Raw genomic sequence first — 18,606 nt, forward strand, 5'->3', positions numbered from 1 at the left:
ACACAGAAAGCTGCTAATTAGGGGTGTGGGCGGGGCAGCTTTCTGAGCTCTGCTACATCTAAGAACTCTGATCTTGTCACAACTGCTGCACCCAGTAAACTAAGTGATACATCGCTGGAATCAGGGTCACTGCTTCTACATCATGCTACTCTCAGATGAGGTAGCAAAAACCTGCTGACAGATTCCCTTTAATCCAGTGACTTTAATAGACAATAATAGCAATATGGCATTCCTGTCTAGCTGATGCAATAAACTAATACAAAAATACTAAGGCCCCTATTCATCATTGCCTTTGTGCCTTTTTTGAATTTTTAATGTGCTTGCCTGTTTTTTTGGTTTTCGACTTTGGGGGCAGAGTTTAGCAATTCCAGATGTTTTCACCTGATTCATCAATTGCGACTTTTTAAAAGTTGCAAAAATTTGGCGCAGCTTCATTCCAGTCCCTCCCTAGTGTATTTTTGAGTTTGGCAGTCTTCTGTCGCAATTTTCATGACTTTTGCCACCAAAAGTCGCTTAAAAACAGTCCAAGAAAGGAAGAAAGCCCATTTTTAACTCAGTGCCAAATTCATAAATCGTGTGCGCCATTTTGATGAATTTGGCACCAAAAGCGACAACCACAAGACAAAGGAAAGTCACTTAAAAAAACCCTGCAAATGATGAATCGAGGCCTAAGTCTCCTACCTGACTTGTGCATTCACGACTTCTTGACAAAGACGCTGATCAGGTCTGCCGAATCCATTTATTTTTTGCTAAAAGAGAGAGAACATAGGGTTAACTTTCACTAAATAAATAGTAAATTTAGTACTAAAATAGTTTTTGTAAATAGTTTGCAAAGAAATTAGGAAATATAAAGCAGCTGGTCCTGAAGTAGTCAGTCTGCTCCTGCCTGAGTAGTAGGGGATACACTATGTGCCTCCTACATATTTGGCATGCAAAATTTCTAAGAACAGAATTGATTTTGGAAAAAAATGTATTGTTCTACATTTGTAAGTTTGCAGTCATCCTTAGAATCATTGTCTTAAATATCTTATTTTTTTGTTTTGGGCTTTGTTCCCTATATAATCTATGTATCTGTAAGGGTGTGGACTGTATTGCCCTGTTCCTGTCCCTGAAGACAACAATCGCATAATGTAAATAATGTCATGTGTTTTATATATATAGAGTTATGTGAAATGTGAGCTATGTACTGTGGTTTTAGTGTATGTTGTAACTAGACTGTAATATGGAATAGTATGAGTACTGTTAACATAGTTATGTGACGTTGCAGCGGTATAGGGCATAAGATAAGGACAATAGGCATAGTATATACTGATATAGGATAAGATATAGTTACTGTTTGGGACTAGCCCACAGTGGGAGGGGCTAAGTGAGGTTAAAAAAGGGACTCACTTCCTAGTAGTTGTCAGATAGGGAAGTGCAGTAATAAGGTCAAGTTCAGGTGCAGTGGGCTGCTTGGGCGAGCATACACCAATAGTTTCTTATTTTCATGTGTACTACTGATTTACGGGAAAAAAATGAAAGCAATGGTTACTTTTTAACTACCTGTGACATACATTTTTGTCACAGGTCACTGAGGGCTGAATGTAGCTGAACACTTTAGTATTGCAGTATATAGCATAAGCAAATAATCACAAGTTCAATTTCCATAGGGCAGGGATGTCAAACTCAAATACCCAGCAGGCCAAAATTAAAAGCTTGGACAAAGTTGCAGGCCAACCTTGATATTTATTAAAAAAAATGCCTACAATTAAAAAAGTTTTTCCTTATAACAATGAACTTTTTCATATGGAAACAAACTTAAAGGGGTTGTCCCACAAACAAAGAACATTTTAATTAATAGATCTTAGAATAAAATATTGGAGTAATATATGTTATGTAAGAGCAGTAAAAAGAATATGGCCCAATGACCTAATTTAAATATGTAATAACAAAGGATAAAAAAAACTTGAATAATGCAGGTAATAAAGTATGATGCCAACAAAAGTGTCTGCCAAACACAGTATTATATCCCCACAGTGAATTCCTCCTCAGTACCTTCCACACGCATGGTATGATGACCCTACTGCAACCCCCTCCCTCAATCCCCCGCGACAAAGAATGGTGACTCCATCACAGAATGATTCTTCAACTGTAATCCCAACACAGCCTTCCATACAGTATAGTGGCCACAAAAATTTCTCCATACAATATAATGGGCCCCATGTAGTGCTCCATACAGTATAATGGGCCCCACAGAGTGCCCCATACAATATAATGGGCCCCATTTAGTGTTCCATACAGTATAATGGGCCCCACATAGTGCTCTATACAGTATAATGGCCCCACATAGTCCCCCATAAAGCATAATGGCCCCAAATAGTGCTCCATATAGCATAATGAGCCCACATAGTGCTCCATAACGAATAATAGGGTTCCCCCTTAAAAAAAAAAAAAAAATCACCTCTGTCCATTCATGATGTCTGCAGATCCTCGGTACAGTGGGAGTGTTGTAATGACGTCATCTCGTCCGCTGCTCTGAGACGTCAGACGTAGAGGGGGAATGATGGGAAAGGGATCATCAGCTGACGCTCCCTCCTCCAACATTGCGATGCCTGGTGAAAGAGTGATGCCGGATGGGGGACCTTCCTCGACGTTAGGGGCCAAATATACTTGGGGCACCTGCCCGGTGTCGCAGGCCATATATACTCACCCTGAGGGCCAGATTTGGCCCACAGGCCAGGGTTTGATATATGTGCCGTAGGGGGACTAAAACATAGGTAAAAAAAAATGTTTTAAAAAAATCAGCTCTCTTTTCCTCATTCCAAAATTAATGAAAATGAAGAAAAAAACAAAACAAACATATTTGGTACCATTGTGCCCATAAAAGTCTGATTGATCAAAATAAAAAGTTATTTAAATTGTACGTTAAACACCAAAAAGAAAAAAAATGTAAAAACACAAGAATTTCTGTTTTTTGGAAACTGCCTATAGAATAAAAAGCGATCAAAACCTTGTATGTACCCCAAAATAGTATAAATAAAACTACAGCTCAGCACGCAAAAAAAGACCCTTCACCCAGCTCAATGGATGCAAAAATAACAAAGTTCCGGATATCAGAAAATGGCGGCCCAACAACTTGTTTTTTTCAAGATCCTGAATTTTTTCATCCACTAAAATATAAAACTTTAAAGGATTGTTATCCCCATAATAGTACTGACCTTGAGCATCATATTGCCAGGTCATTTTCACTGCACAATGAACGCTGTCAAAACAAAACCCAAAAAGCAATGGAGCAATTGCATTTTTCTATAACCATTTCATCCTACTTAGAATATTTTTCCCGTTTTTCAGTACATTATTTGTTAAAATGAATGGTGTTGGTCAAAACTACAACTCATCTTGCAAAAAAAGAAGCGTGCGTATGGCTTTATTGACAGAAAAATATCAAAGTTCTGGCTCTTGGGAATAAGTGGGGAGGGAGGAATGAAAGTGCAAAAACGTAAAAAAAAGTCCAGGTCCTGAAAGGGTTAAAGAATAAAATCTGCACTGTGCTTGGCTGCTATGAGCAACTAATACAGTTTTTCTTTTAAAAAAAAAAATTCACCAAATCGCTTTATTGATGAATATGGAGGATCATAGATTAGGAGGAATATGATGAAATATTTCCAAATTTCCAAATCTCATCAAAGCATGCGATTAAAAAAAAAAGCTATTCACTAAGATGTGCAATATTTGTAATATCGGCATATTATATTTTTCACATTTTAATCAATGTTCCCCTCAGCCCTGTCACAGTGGCAATGCCAGATCTGTTTACGGGTGGCCATAGCTAACAAGATTACCAGACTGTGCCTAATTCCCCCTTTTGCAGAAGTGCAGTAACCAAGGTGAGTAATCTGCTCCATGGCAGTTCAGGGGCAGGCCACAGTTCATCAATGCACTGTGAATGACTGCCACCCACAGGCCTGGTATTAACTCCTTCCTTGCTTTATAAAAAAAAAGATTGCAGTGTCCTGACCTCACTAAGAATTGTTAAAAATTCTCTTAACTTTATGCATAAAAAGCCCTATTTTTATGTAGTAAAAAATAAGTATAAAGCTTTATTTTAAAAAATTATATAAATAAATAATACAATTTAATTAATTGGATAAACCACAAAACATCCAGGCACATGCTGGTAGTAATATTAGTGCATTCAAATTCCAGGCTTTCAATGCCATATGAATGAATTGACCACCAAAGGGTATTTTAGTGTGTTGTGTATTAATGTTGGCTTCCTGAACTTGGACCCAAGCCTGAGAAACTGGACTTTCCACCACTGGCCACAACTCCTGGGGTGCCCAATATGCAATTAGAATAGCAGTGTGCAATAAATACAAAACCACAGCTATATTAAAGGGAATCTGCCAGCAGGTTTTTGCTATTTAATCTGAGGGCAACATAAGGTAGGTGCTGAGACATTGATTCCAGCGATGTTTCACTTATTAGGCCATGTGCTGTTGTTTCAATACAATGAGTGTTTTATCAGCAGAAGATTAACACAACATGACTACAGCTCAAGTGCATCCTGGACCAACATTGCCCCCAGCACTGATTAGCAGCTCACTATCTATATATAATGAATACAGAAAGCTGCTAATCAGGGGTGTGGGCGGGTTAGCTTTCTGAGCACTACTGTTGCGTTACAACTGCTGCGCCCAGTAAACTAAGGCTATGTTTGCACTAGGCGTTTTTTCAGCGCTTTTTTTTTTGCAGCAAAACCTGGTCTCTTCACAGGAAAGAAGCTGCGTCAAAAATGCAGGTTTTGGTGCGTTTTTTTGTGCGTTTCTGCTGCATTTTTCAGGATCCCAAAGTTCAGCTTTGCTTCCACCACAGAAGCATGAACACCAATGCAAGACGTATGTGAAACCATATTAACCAGAATTACAAATGTAACAGTGGGGGGAGGTGAATTGTTCAGAAATAGTTTTCTTAGACACTGGCAGTGCATTGAGTTTTTTGGACACTATTTATTTTCACACTATGGTCTGCCATTGAGTTGCTCAGAGACTGTTCAATTTCACACCTCTGTAGGCCACAGGTATGGTTCAATCTCACGCCTAGGTGAGCCAATGTTTACATTATACACATCAGTAATTTAATTAAACTGTCCTAATCCAAACAGCCATCTCAGGTGATAAAGACAAGATGCTAAAATCACAAAAATAAATGAGTTTCACATACTGCTGTACTTGCTTTTTTTCACTAAAAACGCAGCAAAACCTGATAGCTACTGTATGTTCACACTATGCATTTTTTCAGCGGTTTTTCACCACCCATTACTTTCAATGGGTGGAAAATGCTGAAAAAACACAGAAAAAACGCTGAAAGAAGTGACATGCTCTATTGCAGTGTTCCCCAACTCCAGTCCTCAAGGCCCACCAACAGGTCATGTTTTCAGGATTTCCTTAGTATAGCACGGGTGATGGAATTATTGCCTATGCAGGTGATGTAATTATCACCTGTGCAATACAAAAGAAATCCTGAAAACATGACCTGATGGTGGGCCTTGAGGACTGGAGTTGGGGAACTCTGCTCTATTGTGCAAAAAAACATGCAAAGCACAAAATACTGATGACACAAAAACCAATGTGTGTGCATGAGATTTCTGAAATCTCATAAACTTTTCTGGTACTGTAAAACGCAGCTGAAAATTTGCATAAAAAACGCATAAAAAACCCTGAAAAACCATCTAGCGTGAACATAGCCTAAGTGACACATCATTGGAATTAGGGTCTCTTTTCCTACATTATGCTGCTCTTGGGTGAGGTAGTAAAAACCTGGTGACAGATTCCCTTTAAATAAAAAAAATGTCATTCAATAAGGGCTGCATACACATCACTGTTTGGACCTCTGCTATGGGCCTTGACCCATTCAGTAAACCACACTCTTGAAGGGATCTGACTATGTCTTTTATGTGCTACTTTTTTTTATAACATTCTCATTATTAAGGCTGGGGGGGGGGGGCACAGACCTTTCTATTTATTGAAAAAAATACCATTCTGTTCTTTTTCTTCTTAGTTTGTGCAAGGTAAGCTTGGAGAGTTATTAGTGAGAAAAATTCAGACAGCAGGTTAATCAGCTGTACAACAGGAGAAAGCGGGTTTTATGAAACAGTACTATGGGAAAAATCGTAAAACAGCCTAACCTGTCAGGTAAAAAGTAATTATGCTAAGCGTCACTAAGGGTGGTAATACATCACTCAATAATTAGGTTGGGTGGACCAATCAGCACAGTAAGCTATTATTTGTACATCAGCGTAGACAAAGCAATTGTCCCCGACCTATGGAAGGTAATTCTATTCTTCAGTAAGCAGTAATATGATGTGGTTGGTGGTCTACACATCAGCCTTAACCCTTTGTGAGTGGTGTATCAAGTCCAATCTATAGTTGTGTTAAGTGTTGATCCAGAAAAAGAAAAAAAAAACATTAGACAGTGTCTAATCATCTTGTGTAGGGTTGGGTTCTCACCTCCATAAAATGTGCAATACCTGGACTCACCGTGGGTCTCCTCATCAGAAAAGTCTGCTGATTCACCTCTTGGCCTGACATTCTGCGCCTACAGCAGCCGAACGTGTTATTTTTCTAGCTATAAAAGGGCTTGTTTTTTTTATTAATTTTTGTAATTTTCTACTATACCATTTTTGATTACATATCATTTATTGATTAGCTTTTATTAGTTATTTTTTTTTAGGCTGAGGACAAAAAAAGAGCAGCAATTCCACTATAGTTTTGGCTTTTTTTTCCCTTGCTTTTTACCTTGTAGTAAAAATTAGTGAAAAGTAGTAAATTAACTTTAGTTAGCTTCTGCCCAATATGAATATGATAATACCATATAGACCAGTTTACTTTTTAGTACTTTTGCGCCAAAAGCAATAAGTTGTTTGGAATAAAAAAGTAATTTAGAGAGCCTTAACTTTTTTCTTTTTTGGAAATGTAGTGTGGCACCCCAGGGGTCTGGTTGCCACAGTGGTAGAAATACCATATCTGAGAGCGAGCATGGGTTTTCCTGGTCAGGAGCATTATTACATGCAACGCCTCCTGCCCCAGTCCAGGGAGGGGAGGAACCTGCCCTTTATAAACTGGATCTGGGGCGGGGTTAGCAGAGAAGCTAGTTCCAGAGGAAGGGACAGAGCAGAGCAGCAAGGAGCTCTGGAGGCAACACTGGAGCAGAGAGCCACGGATTGGAGCTGATAGAGCTCATCCTGGCAGAAGACGCAGAGAACCGGACACCGGAGTCCGAGGCTGTGAGGATATCCACATCCAACAGAAACCACCTGGCAGGGGATTTCAGGTCCTCTGGCCATAGAAAGCCCGGAGGCTCAGTCACACGCAAGGGACCAGCACCGCCATCGAGGAGCGGAAGGTACCAAAGGCCCCAAGTCACCTGCCATACGGGTGAGCACCACACGGTACACTCAGGGACGTGGGCTACTACACGACTACAGCAGGGTAGCCAGGAAGAGTGCAGTCAGAGGGGAAGGCCTACACCTCCACCTGGCCAGGGGGACTCTTGTTCGCTCACAGACTGACCAGGCCTCTAATGTTAGCCAATACTCCCGGCAGGGCCTTCTTCATTACCAACAGTAAAGACCCTGAACTGCACTGCACGGACTCTGAGTCATTTCTGATGTGCCCATACACCACAACCCTCACCATCTACGCACGCTGCCCTGAGGCTATACTCCTCCCGTGGGGAGTTATACTACCCTCTGCTGCGCAACCAACATCAGCCTCAGCGGTCTGCCCCGCAGCGGCGGTTCTCAATGACCGCAATCCACGGGTGGCGTAGTCAGACATTTAAACATTAAAAACCAAATAAACAGATCCGCCACTGGTTTGACCACCCTGAGCCACGGGACCGGGTCGCCGCCACGGAGACTACAACCCCTAGCATTACACAGAGACCCGGCTCCCGGTACTCCCCCACACACGGCCCAGGGGGAGTGTCAACTTTGACGTAGTCGGCAGGATTTCGTGCCCGCAACCCGGGGACTGCGTGCCAAATGAAAGACTGTGATACTTACCGTGGTGAAGTTTCCCGCCATCTGCAGCCGTTTTCCTGCCATCCGCAGCCATTTTCCCGCCATTGGGCGTCATTTTTGGGATGCCGCTCGGGAAGAAGAGGGGCGTGGACGCCAAAAGCGTGCGAGAGCTGAAGCCCCGCCTTACATACTGACGCTGCGCAAAGTCCTGGAAGCAACCCAGCGGACGCCGACGTCACCAACGCGCGACGCAAGGTCCTCGACCCCGACGATCACCTGCGGAGCCGCGGCCTACGGAGAAGAAGCAACGGAAGGTAGGCCACGGTTAACTAGGGGGGAGGAAGACACCAGCAATGGAGGGAGCTTCCACTGCCAGCGTGGCTGCTGCCGCAGTGATGCCATTCACGATGCCGTATATCCCCGGAGCGGCATGGTTACCCCAGTACTCAGGGGAGTCGCATACCCTGAGCGACTTTAAAGAAAGACTGTATAGCCTATTCAAAGTATACCCCCTGTCTGAGGAACAAAAAGTGAGCATCCTGATAGGCCAGTTAATCGGAGCAGTCCAAAGAGAAGTGAAGTCCTGGTCAGCCAGGGAAAAGGGGACTGTAAAGGAAATACTGGCCCATCTAAAGGACACTTTTGATACCCGCACCTCAGCAGAGATCAAGCTAAAATTTTATGGATGCAAACAGCGGGCACAAGACAGTATACGGGACTATGCTTTGAATTTGCAGGAGGCCTTGAGAGCCATTAAGCAGGCAGACCCTGACAGCATGCGGAATGAGGACAAGCTGTTGACTGAACAGTTCATTGAGGGTCTACAGTCCAGCGCCCACTGAACCCAGTTGTGTGTAATGGCCTTGCAGAACCCTGATTTGGACTTTGCGCAGTTTAAAGACAGAGCCATCCGGGTGCTCCGAGAACCAGCACCAGGTGGCGCTGTAACCCACAGGCGCCCTGCTATCACCTATCACCAGGAGTCGGTGCCCTTGTCTGCAGAGCCTGTGGGAGCTGACGCACAGGATTTGGACAAAGCCCCGGCTGCAGACCTGCACCATCAGGTCCAAGAGCTGACCAAAAGCGTTGCCGCGCTAACCAGAACTGTGCAGTCGTTACAGGTGTCCCCTCCAGGAAAGATCCAGCTGGCTTCCAGTCCGTAGGACGTCCCTTGGCGCCGACAGAGGAGGATCCCATTTTCCAGAGGAAGGCCCAGCGACCGCTACGACCAGGACGGACAACCCATCTGCCGCCGCTGCAACCAACCAGGACATATGGCTAGGTACTGTCATTTAAACGGGCCCAACCTGGGGCAGAGGGCCGACCCCCAGGCATAAGACCATCAGGCCCATCGAGCTGGCGTGATAAGTACGTAGGGGGACGACCAGTCTTGCCTGTGGTGCTGGATGGCATTCCTATGAGTGGACTACTGGACACCGGGTCACAGGTAACCACCATCCCCTATGTGCTTTTTAAGCGGTACTGGAATGACTTAGATATTACCCGCTACCCAGATAACAATTTGAGCATCATCGCCAGCAATGGTCAGCCCATACTGCAGGTGGGATTCAAGGAGGTGACCATCAAAATTGGTAAAGTTAAACTGCCAGCGCAAGGACTGATTATTGTGGACATTGACCGTCGTGAAAGCCACCCTAAGATAACCTTGGGTACTAATGTTATTGAAAATTGTCTTGCAGAGATAATTGTCATATTACAGCAGGTTGCGGTGAATGCCAGCTCCAGCCAGCAGCGTGTCCTACAAAAAGAGATCAGAGCCCTGATGAAAAGGCAACAGGTAGAACTGTCTGGTGGTGAGATTGGTAGTGTTAGGATGAGTGACCCGTTCCCTATCGCCATGCCCCCAAAAAGTGAGATGATGATCTGGTGCCGGACTGCAATCGGGTTAAGAGGAAGGGACTACCAAGCCATGGTAGAACCCGTCTATTCAGCCAGGAGGCCCACTATTTTGACAGCACGGGGGGAGGTTGATGTACGCCATGGGAGGGTACCCGTCCGCATCCTAAACATTGGGGAAAGAGAAGTATACTTGCCCCGGTATGCCACTCTAGCCAAATTGTTCACCGTTAACCAAAACTCTGTAAAGGCCGTGGAACCCTTGCCTCCATCTCAACCAAAGGAGGGTAACGGCTCCAAGAAACAAATGGAGGACTGGTGTCAGAAGCTGTATGTGGACACCGACTCCACTCCCTCACACCAAAAACAGGGAGTCTACCGGGTGGTGCAGGAGTACGAAAGAGTCTTTAGCAAACACCCACTAGACTTTGGGCAAGTAAAGGGGGTAGAACACCACATCCCCATGGGAGACCATCCACCCATAAAGGAAAGATACCGACCTGTACCCCCTGCACACTATCAGAATGCCAAGGGAATGTTGCGAGAAATGAAGGAGGCTGGGGTAATCATGGACAGCTTTAGCCCCTGGGCAGCTCCACTAGTTCTTGTGAAAAAGAAAGATAGCACCATGAGAATGTGTGTAAATTACAGAAAGGTCAACCGTATCACACACAAAGATGCGTACCCGTTACCTAGGATAGAGGAATCTTTAGCTGCATTAAAGTCTGCTAACTTCTTCTCCACTTTGGATCTTACTAGCGGGTACTGGCAGGTTCCTGTAGCAGAGGCAGACAAGGAGAAGACCGCGTTCACCACCCCGATGGGTCTCAGCGAATTCAACTGTATGCCGTTCGGGCTCTGCAACGCACCTGGAACCTTCCAGCGGTTGATGGAGTGCTGTCTGGGGCACAGGAATTTCGAGACGGTCCTGCTATACCTGGACGATGTCATCGTGTATTCCAAAACATATGAGGACCATCTGAAACACTTGGCAGAGGTGTTTGACGCCCTGGCAGGCTACTGCCTAAAGGTGAAACCCTCCAAGTGTCATCTACTGAAACCAAAAGTACAGTACCTGGGACACGTGGTGAGTGCTGACGGAGTAGCTCCTGACCCTGATATGATCACAGTGATTAAGGACTGGCCAAGACCCTCCAGCATAAAGGAAGTGCGGCAGTTCCTCGGGTTGGTAGGCTACTACCAAAGATTCATCCCCGGGTTCACCAAAATGGCAGCCCCTATGCAAGACCCCCTGTTAGGTCAGTCAAAGACCAAGAATCAGAAGCCGCCCTTCAGGTGGGACAAGCTGGAAGAGGAGTCTTTCCGCCAGCTGAAGATGGCCCTCACGGGGGATGAGATCCTGGCTTACCCTGATTATGGCCAGCCTTTCATCGTCCACACAGACGCCAGTAACGTGGGACTGGGAGCCGTACTATCCCAGATCCAGCAGGGCAGAGAGTGGGTAATTGCTTATGCCAGCCGAAAACTACGGGCCACAGAGAGAAACCCTGAGAATTATAGCTCCTTCAAGCTAGAGTTCCTGGCAGTGATGTGGGCAGTGACGGAACGTTTCGAACATTACGTTGCCTCTGGCAAGTTCACTGTGTACACGGACAACAACCCGTTGACACACCTGGACACTGCAAGACTTGGTGCCCTGGAGCAAAGATGGATGGCCAGGCTGTCCAACTATGAGTTTACCATCAAATACCGGGCGGGACGCACAAATGCCAACGCAGACGTCCTGTCCAGGATGCCAAACTTGCCGGACGGAGGGGAAGATCCAGAAGAACTGGAAGAGATTGAAATCCCTGTGTTCCACCGTCATGAGATTACCCAGTGTTCCCACTGTGTAAGGGACAAGCACTCTGCCACGTTCAACCCCTTACCCCACTACAGCTGGGCGGAGATGCAAGACAGTGACCCAGCCGTCCGCCTGGTAAAAGAGATGCTGACACAGGCTGATGCCCGCCTTGACCCAGACGCTCTGGAAGAGACCAAACAGCTGTGGAAGGAGAAGAGTAAACTGTTTCTCTACAAGGGGAAGCTGTGCCGGAGAATTGTCAACTCCCGGACACATGAGCTGACCTGGCAGGTAGTGGTCACGAGACGAGATGCGGCTATGGTCCTGGAGGCATACCACGACGGAGCAGGGCACTTTGGATGGAAGAAGTTTGAGTTCCTGTTGCATGAACAGTTCTTCTGGGTAGGCATGAGAGGGGCCATGGAGAGATGGTGCAGAGACTGCGGCCCGTGCAACCTGAGAAGAAAGGAGCGTGCCAGCCAGAAGACTCCCCTGCAGCCCATCATCACTAAGCAGCCACTAGAACTGGTAGCCCTGGACCATGTGAAGCTGGCTCCAAGTAGGTCCGGGTACGTCTACGCCCTCACCATCGTAGACCACTACTCTCGGTTCCTGGTGGTGGTCCCTGTCAAGGACTTAACAGCTCAGACAGCAGCTAGAGCCTTCCAGCAGCACTTCTGCCGTCCACACGGGTATCCGGAGCAAGTGTTGACTGACCAAGGTCCAGCCTTCGAAGCGGAGGTCTTCCTGTATGGCTGCAAGAAGATAAGGACAACGCCCTATCACCCCCAAACCAACGGATTGTGCGAGAAGATGAACCAGGTGGTGATAGACTTGCTGAAAACGTTGCCCCTGGAAGAACGCAGTCTGTGGCCTGAAAAACTGCCTGATCTGGTGGACTTGTTTAACCACATTCCCGTAAACTCCACCAACTGCACCCCGACTTACCTAATGAGAGCAAGACCTGGTAAGCTGCCTATTGACCTGGATATGGGAGTCCTGACACCCGAGAACACCTCGCCAGAGGCAGACTGGGATACAGAACGGCAGCAGCAGTACCGGAAAGTGCAGGAGAGTGTTGAGAGAAGTCTGTCTCAAGCAAGAGAAAGGCAAGAGAGGACTTACAACCAGCATGCTCCCGCTGTTCCCCTGGCACCTGGAGAGCAGGTCTTGAAGAGGAAGAGGCGGCTCCATAAGTTGGATGACCAGTGGGAGAAAGACCCATACACAGTACTGCCCTCAAGTCATGAAAATCCGAAAGTATGCATTATCAGTAAGGATGGAGGAGAGACCACAGCCACTGTCTCCAGAGACCACCTGAAGAAGTGTCCCGAGCAGCTGCAAAGCACTGATGAAGACCAAGATAGCCCGCAACCCGCAGAGGAAAGGAAGAAATGGTCAGTACAGTACTCGGAGAATTTCCCCGGTCCTGGACACAAATTAACAAAGCTATTGTGGTACCCATCCTTACCTTTCTCCAGCCAGCCCCTAAAGGGCCTACAGAAGAGCAAGTAGTGTTGGAAGAGCAACCGGCCCTGGAGGCAGAAGATTCCATACCAGCAGCCCAGGAGAATCAACCCTCTGCTAGTAGTGAGCCTGCCGTGCCCGTGGTAAGCCAAAGAGTACGCAGAAAGCTGCCCAACCTACCCATAACATCTCCAAACACCTGTAGTGCAGAAACTAGCGAACCCACTACACAAGGGGTGGAAACAGGGGACCCAGAAAGAACACCACCAGATAGTGTGTTACGTAGGTCCACCAGGAGCACCAGAGGTCAGAAGCCCGCTCGCTGGAGAATCTAGAAAAAAAAATGATATATACCTGTATATTGCAAATGTTGAAATGTTTTATGTTTGTTGCATGAATAATAATTATGTTTCTCAAGTTACCCGGGTCTATGGACTGACAGGTTATGGACAATGAATAACCGGAACTGTACCTTGTAAATAGTTGCACCTGTAAAGTGCCCCTTTTCAGCAGACCACAGAACAAAAACCCGTGGAGGTGGCCGAAGACGTGGTCCAACTCCGGATCATCGATGCCCTGTAGCCACCCCAGGGCCTACGTGGAGGGTTTGGGACGGGTCCCTCAAAATACATCTTGGGTGACATGGACACCTGGTGACCTATAAAGACTGGACTCCTTGTACATATGTTGATGTGTTATTGCTTATACCCTGTTATGTATGTTTTCATAAAATGTGTTTAGTCCCAGAGTACTAAAATTTACCAGGGAGGAATGTGGCACCCCAGGGGTCTGGTTGCCACAGTGGTAGAAATACCAGGTCTCAGAGCGAGCATGGGTTTTCCTGGTCAGGAGCATTATTACATGCAACGCCTCCTGCCCCAGTCCAGGGAGGGGAGGAACCTGCCCTTTATAAACTGGATCTGGGGCAGGGTTAGCAGAGAAGTTAGTTCCAGAGGAAGGGACAGAGCAGAGCAGCAAGGAGCTCTGGAGGCAACACTGGAGCAGAGAGCCAGGTATTGGAGCTGATAGAGCTCATCCTGGCAGAAGACGCAGAGAACCGGACAACGGAGTCCGAGGCTGTGAGGATATCCACCTCGGCAGGGGATTTCAGGTCCTCTGGCCATAGAAAGCCCGGAGGCTCAGTCACACGCAAGGGACCAGCACCGCCATCGAGGAGCGGAAGGTACCAAAGGCCCCAAGTCACCAGCCATACGGGTGAGCTCCACACGGTACACTCAGGGACGTGGGCTACTACACGACTACAGCAGGGTAGCCAGGAAGAGTGCAGTCAGAGGGGAAGGCCTACACCTCCACCTGGCCAGGGGGACTCTTATTCGCTCACAGACTGACCAGGCCTCTAATGTTAGCCAGTACTCCCGGCAGGGCCTTCTTCATTACCAACAGTAAAGACCCTGAACTGCACTGCACGGACTCTGAGTCATTTCTGCTGCGCCCATGCACCACAACCCTCACCATCTACGCACGCTGCCCTAAAGCTATACTCCTCCCGTGGGGAGTTATACTACCCTCTGCTGCGCAACCAACATCAGCCTCAGCGGTCTGCCCCGCAGCGGCGGTTCTCAGTGACCACAATCCACGGGTGGCGTAGTCAGACATTTAAACATTAAAAACCAAATAAACAGATCCGCCACTGGTTTGACCACCCTGAGCCACGGGACCGGGTCGCCGCCACGGAGACTACAACCCCTAGCATTACACAGAGACCCGGCTCTGGGTACTCCCCCACACACGGTCCAGGGGGCGCGTCAGTAGCAATATGATCACATTAGGGTCCATGTGTGAACCAGAAGTTGCTTTTACAATATAAGCCTTTGGAGCGTCTAAACAACACACCATAGGCTTACATTATATAAGAGACTTGTGCCTCACCTATGGACCCTAGTATGATCCGACAAGTTGGGAATTGCAGTCATGTGAGTTAGAAAAGGACAGAGCGGCACTGAAAACAGGAGAAGACTGCTGTCGTTAAGTATATTAACGCAACTTACACTACATACACATTTATACAGGTAAGAATTGTATGTCCCAGCACAACGCATCAATGTGAACCTTCAATTACCAACTCTTGTTCTTCCATTGATCTCTCTTGGGTATTACTCTTGTTGCTTCTTTTCTTTTCTTTCACTTTCTCTATTTGAGGCTTTGGGCAATTTTCCTTATTTAGGTCTTATATCTTATCATTTTATCTAAAAGGTAGGAACTTCCTCCAGGGTTGCCAACCATTCTGAAATTCCGGGGCAGTCCGTAAAAATTGGTCACTTTTTGCACTGCTCGTAAAAAAATTTAAGGCATCAGTGATTTTTTTGACTGTAATTATAATTTTACAGTTTACAGTGACTGCAGATAATCTCTCCGTATCAGAATTATGGGCTGTAGACATAGATCACTTATAATCATAATGATTTATTATGGTTTTCCAGTGTTTCCCGGGAAAAATATTGTCTGTCCATTATTTTTTGATAAGCTGTCCAGAAAAAATAAAAAGTCAAGTTAACATCCTGGCTTCCACATTTAATGACTTGACTGGCACCTACCTAATAGTAATAACATTACCAGTCCTTTTGGTACATATTTATGTTGATAAAGAAAGATAAGGTTTAATATAATCTGTTTAGAGTGAATGCAAATGTATCTTCTCTCCATATTTTCAATTATACCGTGCTACTGTGATGTTAGAACAGGCTGCTCTTTTGTTAGCTTATGAACTCGTCTTTCATGCTGCATATAAAATATATGTGAATTTTACTTCCAACTTTGCAGTCACTTTTATCTGTTTAGTATTCCTTGAGAAAATATGTGTAACTGGTGAACTATAAGGATAGCTGCTTATTAAGGATGCACATGTACAAGATTTAGGTCCTGGTTAATCAAGGCCAAAGTTCTTCACGCCGATCTTGATGAGTGGGAGTAGTGGAGTCAGAGGCGCCTGATTGATTAAGAGGCGTATACCTTTTATTGAATCAAGCATGTCTTAAAAGTGTTGTGTATGTCTCACCACAAATCTTATTCCAGTCTAGTAATATTTGCGGAACAAGGTACGCCACAACTCATTATGAATTAGAAGTGCGAGCATCACCACACCCCTTTCCTCATTAGCTCTGTACATTTTGGCGGACCTAGCCATCAATACCGTGAAAATGTCAAAAGTTGCAACATTTGTGTACAACACAACTTCGCTTTGTGCAAATTTTTGCCGTAAGCACTTTCATAAATCGGCCTGTCTTTTTTTATTTTTATTTTTTTTATATTTATGTCATTATATATAATATACCCATGTGCTATTTTATTGCAAAGGTCATGCACATTTCCAGGAATTCCACTTATTTTAGTGTAGATATACTGTAATGTACAACCCCAAAATTTTCTCAGTACATGTAAAATAATTTTTGGTAAATGGTACATCCCTTTGACTCTATACAGCCTAACATGTCTAGCAGCATGAATAGGACAATGATGATTTTGCTAGCATTGACCAATACCATCAAACAACGTTACAATGTTTTACATAATTAGATAAGTAATATGTTTCTCTATAAAATGTTTACATTTCATTTTGTCTTAATTTTTAGATTAATCTTTTTTTCCAAAACAGAGTAGTCGAAAAAGGTGATAAGGTCCTCTTATTAATCTATTCATTAGATGTGTACATCTATTTGGAAGACCAATAACCTTAAATATATATCAATTGTAAGGTTGCAGCCAGGCAAGTCCTGGATGGAGTGCATATGTCACTGAGGTGGCTAGCCTCGGTGATGTGAAACCCGGAAGAGCAGGCTCCAGCACAGATAGTGCTTAGAGGGTTTTTAAAGGGCCCGGATATTAGGTTCAGGTTTTACGAGCAGCTGAAAGAGCTGGGTGGGATCAGCTGCTCCCTTACCTCCGTCCTTCGGCCACATCCCACACTGATAATCGCTTCATTGTGAACAATGCCCTTAGGAACCGGATGATGAATGCCACACTATTCCAGTCACATTTAAGTAAGGTGAGAGGCACCCAAGTGTCACTTCAGACCATTCGAAACCGTTTACATCAACATGGTCTGCGTGCTAGACAACCTGAAAGGGTACCTGACCACACCACCAGGCACAGGTGTCATCGTCTTGCTAGACGAGGAACCAGTGGGCCTCAGTCCTGTTCACTGATGAAAGTTGATTCACACTGAGCAGAAATGATGGCCGCTAATGATCTTGGAGACGTCAAGGAGAGTGCTATGCATCAGCCACTGTTGTCCCCGGATGAGTCTTTGGTGGTGGGGTTACAGTGTGGGCAGGTGTGTCTAGTCGATACAGAACTGCCCTACACTTTGTGACTGGCACAGTGACAAGTCCCTAGTACTTGAATAACATCATTAATCCAGTCATTGTGCCTCTGCGTGAACAACACAGGCCTAATTTTATCTTCATGGACAACAATGCTCCAGCTCATTGAGGTCACCTCAAATGGAGTGACCTTCACTTTCTCCAGACCTGAATCCCATAGAAAACCTATGGGATCAGCTGAGTCACTGTGTAGAGGCTCGTACCCCAGAACCTCAATGACCTGAGGGCCACCCTTCAAAAAGAATGGGATGCCATGCCTCAGCAGACAATAACTCCACTTGTGAACTGCATGAGACGTCGTTGTCAAGTTGTAATTTATGTTCAAGGCCACATGACAAGCTATTGAGACTTTGACATTTTTTGTTGGGGTATACCCACCACTGTTGTTGGCTTTTGTTTCATTAAATTGTTTGAAATTAGCAAATCACCATTGCATGCTTCTACTTAAATACTCTACTTTCATGATAAATATCACTATAGCGTGAACTTTTTACATTTTCCATAAATTTCGCCCAAAAGCCAAATATCCCTAACTTTTTGTGAGCAGTATATATATATATATATATTTACATATACACACACTGCTCAAAAAAATAAAGGGAACACTCAAATAACACATCCTAGATCTGAATGAATGAAATATTCTCATTGAATAATTGTTCTGTACAAAGTTGAATGTGCTGACAACAAAATCACTCAAAAAACATCAATGGAAATCAAATTTATTAATATTTCTGTTTTTCTTTTATAATAAATTTGCAAAACTTTCTACATTTCTGTTTTTTTTCAGTCAATATGGGGTGCAGAGTGTACTTTAATGAGAAAAAAATGAACTTTTTAGAATTTACCAAATGGCTGCAATGAAACAAAGAGTGAAAAATGTACTTTCCGTACCCACTGTATATATATATATATATATATATATACATCTATACACTGCTCAAAAAAATAAAGGGAACATTTAAACAACAGAATATAACTCCATAATAATGGAAATTATTGGCAATTATCAAGACACACTCAATATAGGAGTGTTTCTGCAGGTGGGGATCACAGACCACATCTCAGTACCAATGCTTTCTGGCTGATGTTTTGGTCACTTTTGAATGTTGGTTGTGCTTTCACACTCGTGGTAG

General features: G+C 44.8%; 1 protein-coding gene across 2 annotated transcripts in view; it reads right to left on the reverse strand.

Moving 5' to 3' along the window:
• TNRC6C (trinucleotide repeat containing adaptor 6C) overlaps positions 1-18,606 on the reverse strand; it is a 732,779-nt gene that overhangs the window by 190,906 nt on the left and 523,267 nt on the right. For both annotated transcript variants that reach the window (XM_073683980.1, XM_073683979.1), the window contains exon 3: positions 682-749. In XM_073683980.1, coding sequence (XP_073540081.1) covers positions 682-749 — 68 coding nt within the window. The remainder of the gene's footprint in view (positions 1-681; positions 750-18,606) is intronic.

The sequence above is a fragment of the Phyllobates terribilis genome, unplaced genomic scaffold (genome assembly GCF_046119375.1).
Source record: "Phyllobates terribilis strain yellow unplaced genomic scaffold, ASM4611937v1 Scaffold_5__5_contigs__length_657084704, whole genome shotgun sequence".
NCBI classification, from domain to species: Eukaryota; Metazoa; Chordata; class Amphibia; order Anura; family Dendrobatidae; genus Phyllobates; species Phyllobates terribilis.